The sequence below is a fragment of the Ascaphus truei genome, chromosome 13 (assembly GCF_040206685.1).
Source record: "Ascaphus truei isolate aAscTru1 chromosome 13, aAscTru1.hap1, whole genome shotgun sequence".
Taxonomy (NCBI): domain Eukaryota; kingdom Metazoa; phylum Chordata; class Amphibia; order Anura; family Ascaphidae; genus Ascaphus; species Ascaphus truei.
Genome location: NC_134495.1, coordinates 7579066 through 7596602, shown reverse-complemented (window position 1 = coordinate 7596602; position 17537 = coordinate 7579066). Strand labels below are relative to the sequence as shown.

General features: G+C 43.0%; 2 protein-coding genes across 7 annotated transcripts in view; one reads left to right on the top strand and one right to left on the bottom strand.

The window, feature by feature from the left end:
• Window positions 1-5651, bottom strand: part of KNTC1 (kinetochore associated 1) — a 56334-nt gene extending 50683 nt beyond the window's left edge. Inside the window, exons 1-6 of one of the 3 annotated variants that reach the window (XM_075568271.1) lie at window positions 5189-5651; window positions 3074-3218; window positions 2421-2541; window positions 1885-2000; window positions 1398-1476; window positions 51-128 (exon numbers count right to left, since the gene is read on the bottom strand). In XM_075568271.1, the coding sequence (XP_075424386.1) occupies window positions 51-128; window positions 1398-1476; window positions 1885-2000; window positions 2421-2541; window positions 3074-3205 (526 nt within the window). In that variant the 5' untranslated portion in view covers window positions 3206-3218; window positions 5189-5651. Of the gene's footprint in view, window positions 1-50; window positions 129-1397; window positions 1477-1884; window positions 2001-2420; window positions 2542-3073; window positions 3219-5164 lie in introns of all 3 variants that reach the window. The other 2 variants (XM_075568272.1, XM_075568274.1) reach the window with 2 other exon arrangements.
• RSRC2 (arginine and serine rich coiled-coil 2) lies at window positions 5347-17290 on the top strand. 4 transcript variants are annotated; one of them, XM_075568276.1, is made up of 10 exons: window positions 5347-5517; window positions 7549-7705; window positions 7877-7920; window positions 10590-10762; window positions 11438-11563; window positions 12995-13123; window positions 14157-14236; window positions 14444-14679; window positions 15713-15802; window positions 16325-17290. In XM_075568276.1, the coding sequence occupies exons 1-10, from the start codon at window positions 5512-5514 to the stop codon at window positions 16502-16504; spliced, it is 1221 nt and encodes a 406-aa protein (XP_075424391.1). In that variant the 5' UTR covers window positions 5347-5511; the 3' UTR covers window positions 16505-17290. The 4 variants fall into 4 exon arrangements, with proteins under 4 accessions (XP_075424391.1, XP_075424392.1, XP_075424393.1 ...); XM_075568277.1 differs by having other exon boundaries at window positions 10568-10762; XM_075568278.1 differs by having other exon boundaries at window positions 5347-5543; window positions 10568-10762.
• Window positions 17291-17537: the final 247 nt, after the last annotated feature.

Genomic DNA, 17537 nt, shown 5'->3' with positions numbered 1-17537 from the left:
CAATGAACCTGAACCAAAATAATGAAAACGTACATAAATATTCAACATACCCTCATTCATTCTTGCAAGATGGAGGTACGCAATGAAGAAGAAGCCTCCATTAGTCTGTACAAACATGTGATAGACACCTATGCAGGATGGAATAAAATATAAGACACATAAGCAGTGTGTGACAGGGCTTTAACCCCTGTCTAAAAGGGCTTCAATAGAAGCCTGTATTGGTCTGAGGAATCCAGCAGGGAGCTGGTTAATTGTAGCTTGAGACAATTAACCAGTCTCATAACAAAAAAAGGTGCCAGATAGCGCTCTACAAACCCAAATAATAGCGCATTAAATGTGTGAAAAACAAAACGTAAGTGCACAAATAAACACAACATTAATAGTGACAACACTTCTAGTGGTGAACTATAGTGGTCAGAACAAAAAGTGAATAGGATGTAAAACAAACACACTCAACCCTAAGTAAAGACTGTTCCACTAGTCTTTTGCATAAACTTCTTCCTCAAGGACCAGGGGAGCGCAGCTCGCAACCATGCAAAATAAATGGACATCACAGTGTAGTAATGTCACACACAGTGGATATACAATTACTTGTAAGGGGCTCACAAATGGCTCTATTGTGAGTAGCCATTTGTGAGTCCCTTACAAGTAATTGTATATCCGCTGCGTATGACATTACTACACTATGATGTCCATTTATTTTTCATGGTTGCAAGCTGTGCTCCCCTGGTCCTTGTGGAAGAAATTAACCAGTCTCTACCTGGCTCATCAGATAGGTAGAAAAGCCTCCTGCTGAAACTGCAGGGGATGTTGAGCACAGAGGGACTGTGTTGCCAGCAAGGCACCCTCTACATCCAGGGTGCAGAAGACCCTGGAATCCGCCAGAGGGTGGCCCCCTGATGGACACAACACAGACTTGGAATCATAGGTTGACAAGAGACCTATCATCCCAGCCCGGCAGATAGGGACTGGGAGAGAGTTGGCTCTTACAAAAAGGGATAAGCTCTTTATTTGTGTGCTTCCTTAAAAACAGTATTGCTTAAAGCTACAGGCTGACTAAAAGCCAAGGTTTATTTTCCCAAAATAGGCCTCCTTGGTTGTACCTGTGCCCATGTCTCCTACACAGTGTCTGTGACCATTAGCAGGAATATTATATTAAATGCTCAATTGCCTTTTTGTAGGCGTCATGAACATGTAAACGTTACAATTAAATAGTATGATGAAACGGTAGACTATTAAAAGAATAAAAAGCAAAAAATAGTTTTAAATTATACATTAACAAAAAAAGTTAAAGCATTTTTGCTCTGGAAATCAAAACATTACAAGATGGTGTAATTGTATTAGTTGGCAAGCCATTTTAATAAATGAATACTCGGATATATGTTCGCTGTACTAACCTACATCCGAAGTGTCCTTTTCTAGCAGCAGATTATGATAGGTTTGTTGATTGCCTTCAGGAACACTTTGAACCAAAGTCTATTTAAAAAATGAGCAAAAATTTCACAATCAGCTTTAAATATATCAAGAAACGGTGGAAGACAACAATCTTTACATTTTAAATCTAAAAGTACAAGCATCAACTTACATGCAGACTTAGTCACATCATTGAAAGTTCTTAAAAAGTACTATAATGTTCCCGAGTCTGGATGTAAAAAATAAATAAAAAAATTCAAGTCTATTTAACCCATATAAGCAGATCATTTATCTGCATACGTGAATACACATCACGTTGAACCCAGCCACAATAATTCATTAAACCACATTTTTATGTACAAAGTGCAAAATGTAACATTTACTAAATCCAACTGTTCAGTGGACCAACTAAGCATTCAGAGTGAGATGATTTCCGAAACGGCATCTTATCATTAAATAAAAGGCACTTACTTTAGTCATTAATACTCGGCTTGATGGCACATGGATAAGATGAATGTTGCCATTTCTCTCTCCAACTATAAGAAACCGTCCTTCATGACACAATCCAACAGCATCTACGTCAGTATCTAGAAAAGTCCATACAAAACAATTTCCTTCACACTTGTGCTGCATGGAACAAAAACATTAAGGGCTTATTCTATAGTCACCAATGCAGACAATTTGGCAGTTTTCGGCCAAAATTCCCCATTGAAGCCAATGGGGAATTTTCTGCGGCAGAGCCTGTTTCAGAAGAGGAAGGGGATGTGACTTTGTAAATGGTTGCTATAGAAACAAAAATGCTTGTTACATTATAATACATTAAAAATGTCATTCAGCTTTGTTAAAAAAAAAAAAATATGCTACAAGTACAATATGGATGTGTAAAAATAAACAGGTAGGATATTGCTCGGTCTGCAGCTTTAAACTTCTTGGCAAGATCTGGTGGAGAACTGCGAGCAGGTTTATTGTCCCAAAATTAATATTTCACATCAAAACGATATACTCACCAAACTGGAGTTGTAGCTTAAGAGCTTGGCAAATGCTGTCCAGAAGTGATACAGATCTGTCCGCTACAATTATACATCCTTCACTGGAATTGTATGCAAAAAGCTTTGGGTTTGACACCACCTTCAGAGTAAAAAAAAAAAAAAAAGCCCCATAAAATCATAAAGCATGCCTTTACAGTCAAATAGGAATATGTAAATATCCACACACCATTTATGACAAAAATGTAAGATTGGTTTATATTGCAGGCCCAAAACAGTTTGCTAAAAAGAAACTGCATTGAGACCCAGACATCTGTACAACGTGGGCGCCTTAATGAAGGTTGGTTGAAGCATCAGTCCCCTGCGGGGGAACACTTTAGTCCCCTGCGGGGGAACACTTTAGTCCCCTGCGGGGGAACACTTTAGTCCCCTGCGGGGGAACACTTTAGTCCCCTGCGGGGGAACACTTTAGTCCCCTGCGGGGGAACACTTTAGTCCCCTGCGGGGGAACACTTAGGTCCCATGCGGGGGAACACTTAGGTCCCATGCGGGGGAACACTTAGGTCCCATGCGGGGGAACACTTAGGTCCCCTGCCGGGGAATACTTTGGTCCTATTCATTTGAAACGGTCGCTACTACTTTTTCATTCAGATACATATGTTGGCAATGCTCACCGCATCGGAAGATGAGATTGTAAGTAGTGTGTCCATCTGATATAAGGCCGTTCCACTTTCCTGCCTCGAGTCAACGCTCAGACGGCAACTGCCAGTGTCATCATTCGTTAAAAGCTCAATATCGTTCCACATGTTGATAATGTTCCTGTATTGATACAATAAGGACTCAAAAAAGGAGGGACAGGTGGGTGGACAATGTACGTAACCAACTTGACGATTTAGTTTAGACAGTTTACAAAAAGTGTAATTACTGCTTTAAAGTTAGGTAAATCACACATGGTTGACAAGTGATCTTGACTGTCCACACTGGAAAAATTCCCTTTCAAGTATTTGAGAGAATAGTGTTCATAAAGCAACAATCCAGGTTAGCCAGTTTTATTACAGAATACAAACAAGTTCCAGGAAGATCTATGATTTTATTGATTAAAGAAGTGGGACAATTATATAGATTCACAAAAAATGCAAATGCATTGCAACCTACAGATGAAGCATGAAAACTAAAATGTATCTCAAATCTGGATGGCTAGGACAGAGGCCGTGCACCCCTAGATAAAACCCAAGTAAGAGATCTATATATAGAATAATCTCTCAAAATATTACATCTTTTAATATACTGGCACATTAGAGTATGGCCTAGGATTTTTTTACAATGGAGAAGGTATATCCGGGATGGGATTTTCTGCTAAGAAAACCCAATAAGATGTACAGTATGCAGTTCTCCCCAAATGTCCCTCACTCAGGCACCGTCCCACCAGAGCCCATCTCACGCACACCCAAACCCCCAGCACCGTCCCTCGCCCCCAAACCCCCGGCACCGTCCGGCGTACCTCGCCCCCAAACCCCCAGCACCGTCCCTCGCCCCCAAACCCCCGGCACCGTCCGGCGTCCCTCGCCCCCAAATCCCCGGCACCGTCCCTCGCCCCCAAACCCCCGGCACCGTCCGGCGTCCCTCGCCCCCAAACCCCCGGCACCGTCCGGCGTCCCTCGCCCCCAAACCCCCGGCACCGTCCGGCGTCCCTCGCCACCAAACCCCCGGCACCGTCCGGCGTCCCTCGCCACCAAACCCCCGGCACCGTCCGGCGTCCCTCGCCACCAAACCCCCGGCGTTCCTCGCCCCCAAACCCCCGGCGTCCCTCGCCCCCAAACCCCCGGCGTCCCTCGCCCCCAAACCCCCGGCGCCGTCAGGGGTCCCTCGGCGCCGTCAAGGAGTCCCTCGCCCCCAAACCCCCGGCGTCCCCAAACCCCCGGCGCCGTCAGGGGTCCCTCGGCGCCGTCAAGGAGTCCCTCGCCCCCAAACCCCCGGCGTCCCCAAACCCCCGGCGCCGTCCCTCGCCCCCAACCACCTTCCGGCGTCCCTCAACCCCCGGCACCGTCCCTCGTCCCCAAACCCCCGGCACCGTCCCTCGCCCCCAAACTCACGGCGTCCCTTGCCCCCAAACCCCCCTGGCATCGTCCCTCGCCCCAAACCCCCCTGGCATCGTCCCTCGCCCCCAACCCCCCCTGGCATCGTCCCTCGCCCCCAACCCCCGGCACCTTCCGGCGTACCTCAACCCCCGGCACCGTCCCTCGTCCCCAAACCCCCGGCGTCCCACGACCCCAAACCCCCCCGGCATCGTCCCGCGTCCCCAAACCCCCGGCACCGTCCCTCGCCCCCAAACCCCCGGCACCGTCCGGCGTCCCCAAACCCCCTGCACCGTCCCTCGCACCCAAACCCCCGGGACCGTCCGGCGTCCCTCGCACCCAAACCCCCGGGACCGTCCGGCGTCCCTCGCACCCAAACCCCCGGGACCGTCCGGCATCCCTCGCACCCAAACCCCCGGCGTCACCAACACCCAAACCCCGGGCACCGTCCCGCATCCCTCACACCCAAACCCCCGGCACCCCCAAACCCCCGGCACCGTCCGGCGTCCCCAAACCCCCGGCACCGTCCGGCGTCCCTCGCACCCAAACTCCCGGCATCACCAACACCCAAACCCCCGGCACCGTCCCACCTCAGCCCTTCTAAACTCACACCCTTCTAAACTCACACCCTTCTAAACTCACACCCTTCTAAACTCACACCCTTCTAAACTCACACCCTTCTAAACTCACACCCGGAGCACAGGTGACAGTTACCGGCTCTGCACCGGGTACCCACTCGCTCAACGACACCTGACAAGAGAACAAGCCGATTTTATAAAAATTGGCGGGCTTTTGCGGATGACGTACTGCTACGTGCTTGACGTCATCGCGCGCCTTCCCCCTCCGCTGGGGCGCCGTGCGCGTGCATGCCTACGTGCGCGCGGCCTGCGTCCATTCCTTTGTTGCCACAGACGGGTTATTTCCGAGCTCCGCCCCGCCGCGCGCAGTCCGACTCCCTCTCCGCTGAGTGTCGGTGTGCTCGGGCGTTCCCCGCTCGGGAAGTAACGGCTGTAGGCGGAGGATATTATTACCCACGGATGGCGGTAGGTGACGGGGGAACGCGCGGGGGGTAGGTAACGCGATGTCCGTCTCCCTCCCCTCGGCCTTCATACTGCTGTTAAAATGGCGGCCGCTGATCCGCCATGACACCAGGCAGCGGCCTGTACCGCCAGCCTCCATCCTCCATCCTCCCTCTCCCATCCTGCATTATTACCCGTCACTTGTATGTGTATGGTGCCAACACATTCCGTAGCGCAGTATAACGAGGGCGGGCGGTAACATACACACGTTACCTGTAAGTAATCACAACACCAGACAGTCGGAAATGAGGACTCCTTTTTTATTTAAATAACCTATTGATATAAAATCTTTACGATCAACATCAGAGGCAGTTATTTAAAAAAGCGACTTATTACACCTGTAAACGCAGCCGTTTAATGAAGCGTTGAATTGCAGCTGGTATTTTAATAAACGCTCTTGGAGTTGGGATTACCGCACCAGGATTACCGGTCTGTAGGGCCGTGGTAAAGGATTTTTTTACTTCAATAGTTTTGTTTTTTTACTTCAATAGTTTTATCTGGGCAATCTCTACTTAACCTAAAAATCTGCATAGCTGCCGGTCAATTGGTTCTCCGTCTATTGATTGGCAAAATTTGGCGACATCTTTAAATATGGGGACTGTAAATCGTTGCTATAGGAACAAGCATGCTTGTTAAAATAGAATACAAGAAAATTGGTCTTTCAAAGTTGTTTTTTTTAAAACAGAAAATACTAAAAGAATTTTTTCTTACTACACAACTGATATTTAAAAAAAACACATATGCAGGATATTGCATGAACTGCAGCTTTAAAGTGTACTGGTTCCAGGGCCGCGGAAAAGCCCCGTGTTATTATTTGTTGTCACTGCCTCCTTGAGTCGGGAGCGGGTAATGCGCGCACCAGTTGTCTTCCTTGGGATGTGGTAGCTGTTTCCCCCCCCCCTCTCTGTGTCTCTCTGTCTCTCTCTCTGACCGGGATAACCCATGCACTCTGTTGGAGTGGGTTAGGGCACAAGCCACGTAATTAACAATATAAAAGACAATAAACATTAGCCATCAATATGGAGTTCTCCTGAATTTTTGGGGGGTGGTTTGATATACTGGTTAATTAAATAAAGATATGGCACGTTAATACCAATGGCTAACATAGAAAATGTAAAAACATTCTGGCAGCGGCTTCACTATTCTTCATAACGTTGCAGTTTTCAGACTGGAAACATCTTAGGCCTGGGCCATGGTGCCTTCGCCCGTGCGGAGGCTGTGAGGTAACCGGGTGCTTTCCCTGGCCATGGTCAGTGGGGCGTCACGGAACTTGTTTGCCCTCATTGGGCGAATCGCTCACGTGACCCACGTGTCGCGCCAAGAAATCAGTTTCAACTGATTTCTTGTGCAACGCCTGCGCCCCTTCCTGCCTCCACCCACGTGCGACTGCACGGTCTATGGGCGCGATCACTGCCTTAAGGCAGTCTGATCACGCCCCGTGCGGACGCCTCCACGCGGTCTCCCACACCATGGACTTAGCTGTCACAACAGTTAGTTTGTGAACATGACTTGGGTAGGGGAGTAATCTGAGTGAAGAACATAGCTATTCCAATGTTGTGTTAATTGCGTCCAAGTGTAACGTTTTGGAAAATAGTGCACATTATCCTGTGTAGAATTAGTTGTTTACATTGGAGTGCGCCATTTGGTTGCTTATACTTAAGATCTTATTGATGGGATACAGATGTTTGTCTACATGAAATTCTTTACTTTGTCTTACATCAGGGGTGCTCAACTCCAGTCCTCAAGCCCCCCAAATCGGTCAGGTTTTCAGGATATCCCTGCTTTAGCACAGGTGGCTCCGTTAAAGATTGAGCCACTTGTGCTGAAGCAGGGATGTGGGGGGCTTGAGGACTGGAGTTGAGCACCCCTATCTTACATGATAAGTTTTGGGGGGTTTCTGATTTTTCTTGGTTAAAGGAAAGTAAAATTAAAGAAAATACCAACCTAAAATGATTTAAGCTGCTAATAATCGTATACTTTCATTTGTTGCCTTAGTCTAGTGATGCAGAGCGAGATGGAGTTACCTCTGAGAAGTCCTCACCAGACATAGAAAAGAGAAGGGAACATTCTGATCCATCAAAATCCCCTAGGACCTTAAAACAGCATTACTCAAGATCTCGGTCACGTTCAAGGGAGCGGAAACGCAAGTCGGGTACGTTATAAACAACTTGAAACTATGTTTGTGTAGATTTGGAAGGACCAACAAAATAAACATTTTATTTTTTATTTACGTTTGAATAAAAGTGTATAGAATTATCAGTTGTCATCGCTTAATTTAAATGGCCATTGGCAAGCTTTTATAATGTTGCTTATTCGTCTACAGATAATGAAGGAAGAAAAAACAGAAGTCGAAGCAGGAGCAAAGAGGTAATTAGCACTTTGTAGTGTATCGGTATCTTATGCTGAATATCTTGTTTGTTTATACAAATTATTATTTACTACGTGGTAAGTACATACCTAAAGTTGATAAAAACACACTGTGCTCCTGACCATATTGCTGCTTATAAATGCCCTGCTCGTGTTATGTTTGTACATATCAACGCTGTTATATTTATGCCTCTGTCAGCAATTTGTTAAATAATTTACAAAAGGTTTTTATAGTGAATTACTATGACCTTATTTCCTAGTTAGCGCTGTTTTTAATTGCATGGCTTCCATGCTGTTTCTTTTCATTCTTTTGCTGATGGTGAAATATACTGTTGATGAGCAGTAGATGGCCATTTCATTTTTAACATTTGTACTCCTACCCTTGAAGCTTGAGTTTGTGTCCCCTGTTTTGTGTTTATTTTCATTAAAGCAGCACAAGTAGTTGCCTTTTCTTTAGTTCTGGGATGGAAGCAGGGCGTCTCCGGAGCTGAACTGGTAGCAGCTCAGACGGGACTTGTTGGGGCTAACAATGGCGGCTTTAAATGTTCTGCATCTTGAGGGCCAATAGGATGCTGTGACGTCATCCTTTGCGGCTTCCTATTGGCCCACGTGATGAATGACATTTAAATATGAAGGAGATACCGGCACCCCCTTCGGGGAGGTCTGTATTTAGGGAATAGGGGTCCCCAGAGCTGAAATTAATGCAGATCAGCTGCGGAGACCCCCTGCTTCATTGTATAATTAAAAAGAAAAAGAAACTGCAAGTTGTGCTTCTATAAATACAGATAATCTTCTGAAAATGATGTTGACAGGGCTTATCCCCCTCCCTTCGCCCCTTCTTGAGCTAACAGTTGTGGGAAAAGAACATATGAATGTATTTGGGTCACAACCTCACATCATGATGGGTCGTGCTCCATTCCCTTTTTAAACAGAATGCTCAAGAAGGTCACAAGCTTGATCACAAAAGCTTAACGTATAACTGGTGTTTGGTGATCAGTTTTATTGTAGGAAGCGTTTATTTAAAATGGATTATTTTGCTTAGACCACATGATAACATTTCTATAATAAATCATACTCAGCGTGCTAAAGCACGAAGAGACTGAACTGAAGACGCTGCAGGCTCAGATAACAAAATAATAAGCCTACTTCATGATAAGGTAACTATCAGTCATTCAACCTCATATTTGCCTTATAACATATCTTAAGTCAACTGTTTAAGGATTTGTTTCCAGTAAGTGCTGCTTGTAAATCTATATTGATTGCATTGTACGTGATTTACCTAATGCTGTAATAGGTTGAAGATGGGTTATATGTTGTTAACCATAAGCACCCCTTTAAATGCAATATAGATGTGCAAATTCGAAAGCTCTATATGGAATATTGAATCTGCTACCTATTCACATTTAGTGTGACTTTCTATGCCACTGGTTTATGGCTAATTAAATCTTTGTATTAAATACTTTGTAACAACCGCTGTTTTTACTTTCCCATACATTGAGATGGTGGTGTATGCAGTGGTTACCTAACGGGTTATAAGTATACATGACCTTCAATATCTTCAAAGTCTATTCACATTCCCTGAGGGGCATGTTGCTACATACACCCTCACTTTGCAGTAAAGAAAGCGTGGGTGTCCTTTTCTAAAATGGTACAGAGAAAAAGGATCTGTAGTGTATTGTTCCCACTTCACTAAGAGACTCTGTCACTGCACAGGCAAGCTGCGTGTTCACATGCAATTGTCTCAAACTTGAGCTTTAAATATGCTGATTTTATAGACTAGATATCTAGTTCGAAATCTATTTACATTATTGTGATAGACTAAACTTTCCCTTAAGGAACATATTTGTTTTGTATGCTAGGTAAAGAAGCATCTCTAGCTAATTCTAAATAGGTTGTCTGTTGTGTTTTGAACACTATATGTAAACAAGCAGTTCATTCCTTGTTGCACCTGCTGTGTGGATACAGGAACCTGGAGGGACAACACTTCTTAGGATTTCTAGGCCTAAGGGAGTATAACAATGATATGCTGTTTTATTTTAAAAGGCAGGTACTGAAACCGATGCACTTTGTGTGTTATCTGAGGTAGCTCGGAAAATCAGACACCCCACAGAATATTGGATTTAAGTCCAGGAATTGTTGATTTCCAAGGCCGTAATATTTTAAAGGCTTTAATGTGTAGCTGAAATCTATATTCCTTGATAATTTAAGTGATCTTATGCAAATATTTTTATGTAGCACGAACCATGTACTCAGCAATTTCTAAAAGTAAACAGTCTACATACTGGGTATAAATGCATCAGATATTAAAGTAAACATTTGACCATCTACTCCTGAAGAGCTTTACTATGGAAATTTGCCACATGTTATGAAGGAATGCTTTAAAAAATCTAGGCAGTCATTTTAAACTATGTGGAAGTCTCCAAAACTTAGAAGTTACTGACTTGTTAGTAATTCAGGATTTTGATCCAGTATAAATACAACATTTAGGGTTTTTTAAACCTTAATTGTTTTAATAGTAAATGAATAAGCTCTAAATTTGAAGTCTTGGTTTAAAGATTCTACTAAGGTTACAAATGTTACTTCACGACGTATCATTTCAATCTTATGATACCCATACTAACTCTTTGTTGCACTATTTTCCTGAAAGAACCAACTTCTTCTTAATACAGGCAAAAAAACACGAGTCCAAGAAACACAGACCCGATGACCATAGTGACAAAGATTATTCTGACAAAATGAGGGAGCGGCTCAACTCGGCGGAAAACGGAGAGGAGAGACACAGGCGGAAAGAGAGGAAATCGTCTGGAGGCAGAAGCCATTCGAGGTCCCGCTCACGGGAAAGGTATTTTGTTTGCTTATTGTTATTACTATGGGAAAGTGCAAGTATTGCCACAGCTTTGGCTAAGAACTAAACATAGTATTCTTATCTTTAAAAAGTGTTGTCACACAGTAGTAGCATGCAGCTGCGTAGGTATCCGGAATATGATGCTGACCGTCTTTAAGTTGCTCGAAGTCAGCACTGACAATTGTGTAGTAGTCAAGCCTCTGACATGCAAGGACATACATATCTATAGGTAACCTATTGCTGGAGTGGCAACTCTACTGTGCAAGGGCCACAAACAGGTCAGGTTTTCTGGGTATACCTTTTTCAGCACAGGTGGCTCAATCAGTTCGTCTGAGCCACTGATTGAGCCACTTGTGCTGAAGCAAGGATTTCCTTAGAACCTGACCTGTTGGTGGCCCTTGGTGATTGGCGTTGGCTGCTCCTGACCTATTGGAAAAGTAGACACGGGCATTACTTGTTCTTTACGCTAATGGCACTACTATGGAAAAATAAGAATTGGAAGAGCAGCATAAACCGTTTGAGCTTCATGTTTAATTTCTTTCCCATAAACCACTATTTGCCGGTTACCTTGCCAGAGCTAAGTTATAACGACCTTTCTGGAGTGCAGATCGTGTCGGTTCATACTTGCTCTAAAATAAGAGCGCATTTGCTAAAGATTCTGCAATGTTACAGACATCATGGTAGTAAAAGCCGTGACAGAAAAAAGTCCCGCTCCAGGAGCAGAGAGAAAAAGAAGCGTCCTCGGTCAACGTCCCGATCCAGGCACAGACATCGAAGCAAGAGTAGGAGCAGAAGCCGGTAAGTGTGAAATAGAACCCCGTCTGCAGGGCGACTAAGGCCGCGATTACAGTGCCCGCGGCCACGCCGCCAAACAAATACCTGCACATAGTGTGCGCAACGGAGCGACTGCATCCTGGCACAGCAAAATAATTTGTTTTAGATGCGACGGCCGCGCTGTGTGCTCCCCCGCAGGCACTATAATCGCGGCCTAACATTAACCTGGTGCTCATGCTGATATACATGAATTCTGTACCGTTTCACATACATAAGCTCTTGTCTTGCGTGATGCAAAAGATGGTCTATATCGGGTGACCAACACCAGTCCTCAAGGGCCACCAACATGCTGCTTCCGGACTGGTCTATATGAAGTCCTTGTTTATATGCACCTGATTCCCTGTGACTTATTATAATGCATTGGCTGCCAATTCTACTCTGACTTGGCTATACGGCATCTAGTGAAATAGATGTCCTCCCTTAATTGTTTTACGGACAAGGCTTATAATCCCGTGTGCATCTCCCGTGGCTTGATGGTTGAAAACGTGGTCATCTTCTTTCTAACCGACACCAGTGTAATATTAAGCTGGTTCGCTGTTTTGCTGTTTTTGTGTAGAGTTCTGGTAGCTATATTGGTCCGTGAGAAGAGTATGTTTGTGCCAAGGTGTTACTACTTGGAGGCAATCCAATGCAGGTTTTTTTTATTTGTGTATTTGAATCGGAGTCTCCGGTGCTGAACCCCATTAATTTCAGCTCCTGGTACTCGCTGCTTCCCGAGATACTTGCCTCCATAGTAGGTGCTGGTAGCCACTTTAGGCTTCACATTATGGCTGATTTTCAAAGCTCCCGGGCCCTGCAGGCCAATAGCAACCCGTGACGTCGCCTATTGGTCCATGTGACACGGGAGCTTTAAACTACAGGAGATACCGGCACTCACTTCGGAGGACAGTATCTGGAAAATGGGGGTCCTCGGAGATGAGACCCCTTGCTTCAATCCTGTATTAAAAAATAAAAAAAATAATCGCCATGGATTACTCCTTTAATAGGTGTAGCAATACATAAGGTTTTAAGATTTCATATCTATTTTCTGTCGTTTTAATACAGTGCGTCTAAGGAAGAGATATTTTGTATGTTGTAAAATACATACTATGTTTAGTACAAAAATAAATAAATCGTGTAACGGAAGGAAGAGGCACTCCACAGGACGATGTCAAACGTAGGAAATCGTTTCATGGAAAAGGATGGTTTTCTACATTAGAAATAGTCCTCTGGAGTGCCTCGTCCTTCAATCGTAGGATAACTATTTGATAGTGATCGCGCTCTCATGGCGATGGGTGTGTGTACCCGCGGCATTCATGAAAGATTCGAGTGAGTGGAACTTTTTCCACAACTGCGAGTAAGGGGCATGGACAGGAGGACTTTTTGCATAAGCAAAATGTTTTATTCTTCTTCTAGAGAAAAGAAGAGAAGAATTGAAAAACCACGAAAGCACAGTAAGAGTCGAAGCCGAACACCACCAAGTCCTCCTCCAACTTTTCGAGGACGAAATACAGCTATGGACGCCCAAGAAGCATTAGCTAGAAGGTAGATATTTTTGAGACGGCTCTCTTTTAACATGCATTCGCTAAAGTGCCCGGCTTCGCACGGGTCTCTCTCTCCCCTTCTCCCTCGCGCCTTTCTTCCCCCCCTCATCTCTTCCTCCGTCACTTTCCTTAACTACCCCCAAATCGGTCCTCCTCTCTCTCCAGCATTGTCAACTGATTTCCTCTCCATCTGCTTTGTCTAAACTTTATAGCTATCTGACTACCCTTAACTGCCACCAGGCTATGTGCATTATGGTGTCACGTGCTAGATACATGGTACAACACCCATTGGCTGACTTGCTTGTCACAGAAATGATAACTCCATAGAATTAAAGAGGTGCACACCCCTAGGGTCCCCTGCCTGCAAAGTTTCAGGTGTCTAGGTGTCACGGTCTGACAGAGAGACAGATTCTCTTTTATTATTATAAATAAAACTATTTAAGTGCAAACTTTTGTGGGAAGGACATTAAAAATGTCATTTTCTGCATTGTCAGAATCTCCCTTGTGTTAAAGTTGCAGGTATTTTATCCATTTTGGTAACTATCTTTAATTTGGGAAGTGTGCTATTTTTACAGCATACTTTCATATTTTCCATATTCCTTTGAAATCACCATTGCAGTTATAAAGCTGGGGGGCCATGCGATTTTCCCAGGGGGTGCGGGGGGGGGGGGGGGGTGAAGGCGTGGCAGTTACTGAGGTCCAGCGCTCTTTTTAAATGCCAGGGACTGTGCAAGGCCTCTGTAACTTCCCTTACCGTGGCTTCCAGCGACGTGTCGTCTTGGCAACGCGACTGCAAATTATGCTGTGGGGTCACGTTACCACGGCAACATGACATCACATGACCCCACGGCATCATTTGACATCGGAGGTAAGGGGGGGGAGTTTGCGCACCCCTGTAATATAAAGGATTTCTCATTGTAGTTTCTATGTTTAACTTGTGTAACAGTTTGACTTGTTGGGGAACTCAGGTCTTAATAAAGATTCCTTTCTTTTGAACATTGATCCTTGATCCAGCCATGTCGCTTTTCCTTTAGATTGGAAAGAGCAAAAAAACTGCAGGAGCAGCGTGAAAAAGAAATGGTTGAAAAACACAAGGATCAAGAAATTGTAGCAGGTAATAATGGGAAACAAGCTGCTAATTATAACTGCTGGCATTACATAGCATGCCACATACTTTGCCAGTTTTTATTTTCCCTCTGCTTGTATTTGCCTGTAAAAAGGAAATGTTACTTCTAGTTAAATCTGACCCACATACAGGTATGCAGATCTCCTGCAGCAATGAGCCGCTTTTAATCATGCACTGTGCTATATTTCTTTTTAGTTGCTGCAACGGGGGGAGGAGGATCAGTTATCAATGTAGCTGCTTTGTTGGCCTCCGGAACGCAAGTTACTCCTCAGATTGCAATGGCAGCACAGATGGCTGCTCTACAGGCCAAGGCATTAGCAGAGACTGGCATTTCTGTACCGAGTTATTATAATCCTGCAGCGGTGAACCCAATGAGATTTGCAGAGCAAGAGAAGAAACGGAAAAAGCTTTGGCAAGGCAAAAAGGAAGGGGTAAGACGACTCGCTTTAATAAACAGTACTTTTGATGTCATGCAACAGTAAAGAATTATTGCCAAAGCTACAGCGTTCTCATAACTCTGGATTGAGCACACAGGATGCCCTTTAAAGCTGCAGTCCAAGCTACCGTTTTATCCCACTTACAGGCAGTCCTCTGTTATCCGACACAATGCGTTACTCAAAATGTCGTTGGATAGCGAAACGTTGTAAAGCGAAACGTTGTAAAGCGAAACACGTTTTCCCATAGGAACACTGTATAAATGAAAGGTTCCGTTCCTGAAGGCATTTTTAATGCTAAAATACACAAAATATTTTACGCAGACAATAAGATATGCAGCACACACATAAATTATATAGTGCAAATATTGAATTATATATATATATATATAATATAACATAATATATAATATAAAAATATAATGTATAGTATAGTATAATATATATATATATTATATACACATAAACAACTTTGCAAAGCGTCGTAAGAGCGTTGGATAAGCCGTTTTGGCGTTGTAAAAATGAATATAGGTATGCATTGCATAGCGTTGGATAAGCCATTCGTTGTAAAATGAGGACTGCCTGTACATATGTGCATCAATACAATGATAAGTAATTAGCTAAGTTGCCGATCGATCCGTTTTCCTGCGATCGGTGAAGATTCGGCTCGGGGGCTCACTAAATGTCTGTCAGTGCAGCAGAAGAGGACCCAAGATGCAAAGATCTGTGTAGAACATCATGTGACCAGGCAGTCACGATACAATTGGTGCACTGCTAGAGAGAGGTCAGGGCTCAAAAAGGGGTGTGCCAGAGCCAGTTTCAGAAGAGGAAGGGAATGTAACTTTGTAAATGATTTGCTATAGAAACAAAATGCTGGTTATATTGAAATACATTAAGAAAATGGTGAAAAGCAAATAATGTAGACCAAAAAAATTGTAATGATACGTTCTTAATAGTTATATTTTTATATGTGGTTGTTTTACCTTCTGTATTTTTTTTTTTTTTTTTTTTTTCTTCTCTCGCCTTGTAGGATAAATCTCAATCGGCAGAAATCTGGGAAAAGCTAAATTTTGGAAACAAGGACCAAAATGTAAAATTTAGGAAATTGATGGGCATAAAAGTAAGTTGCTTTATTTTAAACCTGTGTCCTAAGACTAACCTGTTTGCACACCTACAGACTTTATATAGCACGTATTGTTTTAATCTCTGCATTAACTTTATCAAAAAGGATTGTGAACTGTAATATGCTTGGTACTTGGTTTCAACTTTCAGACAGCATAATGCTTACTATTCCAACAAAAAGGCATTGCAGTGTTAAGTGTTCATATGGCTTCACGCTACTTGTATTCACTAAAGCACCAAAAATGGCAATTCTTTGTAGTAACTTTTGGTAGAAGTTGCATCAAGTATTTTACTTAAATTTGATAACATTAGTGAGTTTAATATATTGCCTAAAAGTCAATGTACAGTATTGATTTGAAAACATTTCTATGATGTACTTGAGCTAAATGCTAGTAAATTAAGATATGTTAATGGCCAGGTTGGCTCAATATTGTATCTATTCTATACATTCACTTCAGTTTTTGTAAATTAATTGATATGTATAATATATATATATATTTTTTTTTTATAATTACTTTAGCATGAGGATCAGGCGGGGCCTAGTTCACTCAATAAGGAAAGTTTCAAAACCCTGAAGCAGCAAGAAGAAGTTTTTCGAAATCTGGATGCACAGTATGAAATGGCGAGATCACAAACCCACACCCAGAGAGGAATGGGCTTGGGTTTCACATCGGGAATGCGAGGAATGGATACAGTTTGAAGGAAAACATGGATTTTTAAAGTCTTTACAGCTTGGGACTTGTCAATACTTCATGTTCTTGTAACCAAAAAAGCTAGCATTCTAGCTTGCATGGATGTTGCATTGACTTTAATTTATTAAAACAAAACCATTTTGTAAATATTAGTGATACTGGTATTAGTGATGTAATCTGATTTATGTCCATTTTCATTCAACTAAATGACAATAGGAGGCTATTTTAGTTAAAAGTTCCTACTTTTCAGACGTAAAATTTCAGGTATAAAGTCACATTTTGTGTCCTGTCGTATACTTAACCAGGTTGAATATCATCATTAGACATACAGGTGTCGTGAAATGTTCCATAAAAGAATTTACTAAATGGCATATACTCCAGAACAGGCCTGGCTGGTAATAAAGATGTTTATTCTGTTTATACATGTGTTTTAGGCAAGTCGTGTGAATCTTTTTGTTCAGGTTTTTTTTATTTTTTGCAAGTCATCAAAATAGTATATAAATGAATATACTGCAATTGTATTTTCTGCTGTCCTAGATTTTGCAGGCTTTTGAAGCAAGATTAAAGCTAATTTTGATTTTGTTTTTAATCCTTTTTATTTTGAGTAAAAATGTTCTTTATATTAGCAGATACATTTTTGGTTTTGTTATAAAGCATCAGTTGGCCTTGCTCCGTTATCATAATTGTAAATAACTGTCCATGCTTTTTGTTGCTTGTAGTTTGAATACCTTTTAGTCCATGGACAAACAAGAGAGTATAAATGTAGAATAAAACAGATACATAAACGCTACCAATGTAGTTGTTGCATTCGTATGATTTCCTACCTAGAATATGACCCCTATATAATGGTTGGTACACATGAGCTCCTTGTTCGCCAGTGCTGCAATAAAGCCTCAGAAGAAAAAGCATTAATGTGCCTTCCAATTGGCTGATGAATTGATCAAGTATGCTTTCCGATCACCATCATAAATTGCTCTGCTTTAGATTTGCTTGGAGTTACCCTCTTTAAATGTCAATGCCATTCGTTGCATCCTTTTTCCA

Bases quoted from the DNA above. Each gene is read 5' to 3' on its own strand.
- RSRC2 (XM_075568276.1), top strand. The intron at 14,237-14,443 runs GTAATAATGGGA...ATTTCTTTTTAG, and splicing joins GGATCAAGAAATTGTAGCAG to TTGCTGCAACGGGGGGAGGA. The intron at 15,803-16,324 runs GTAAGTTGCTTT...TAATTACTTTAG, and splicing joins GGAAATTGATGGGCATAAAA to CATGAGGATCAGGCGGGGCC.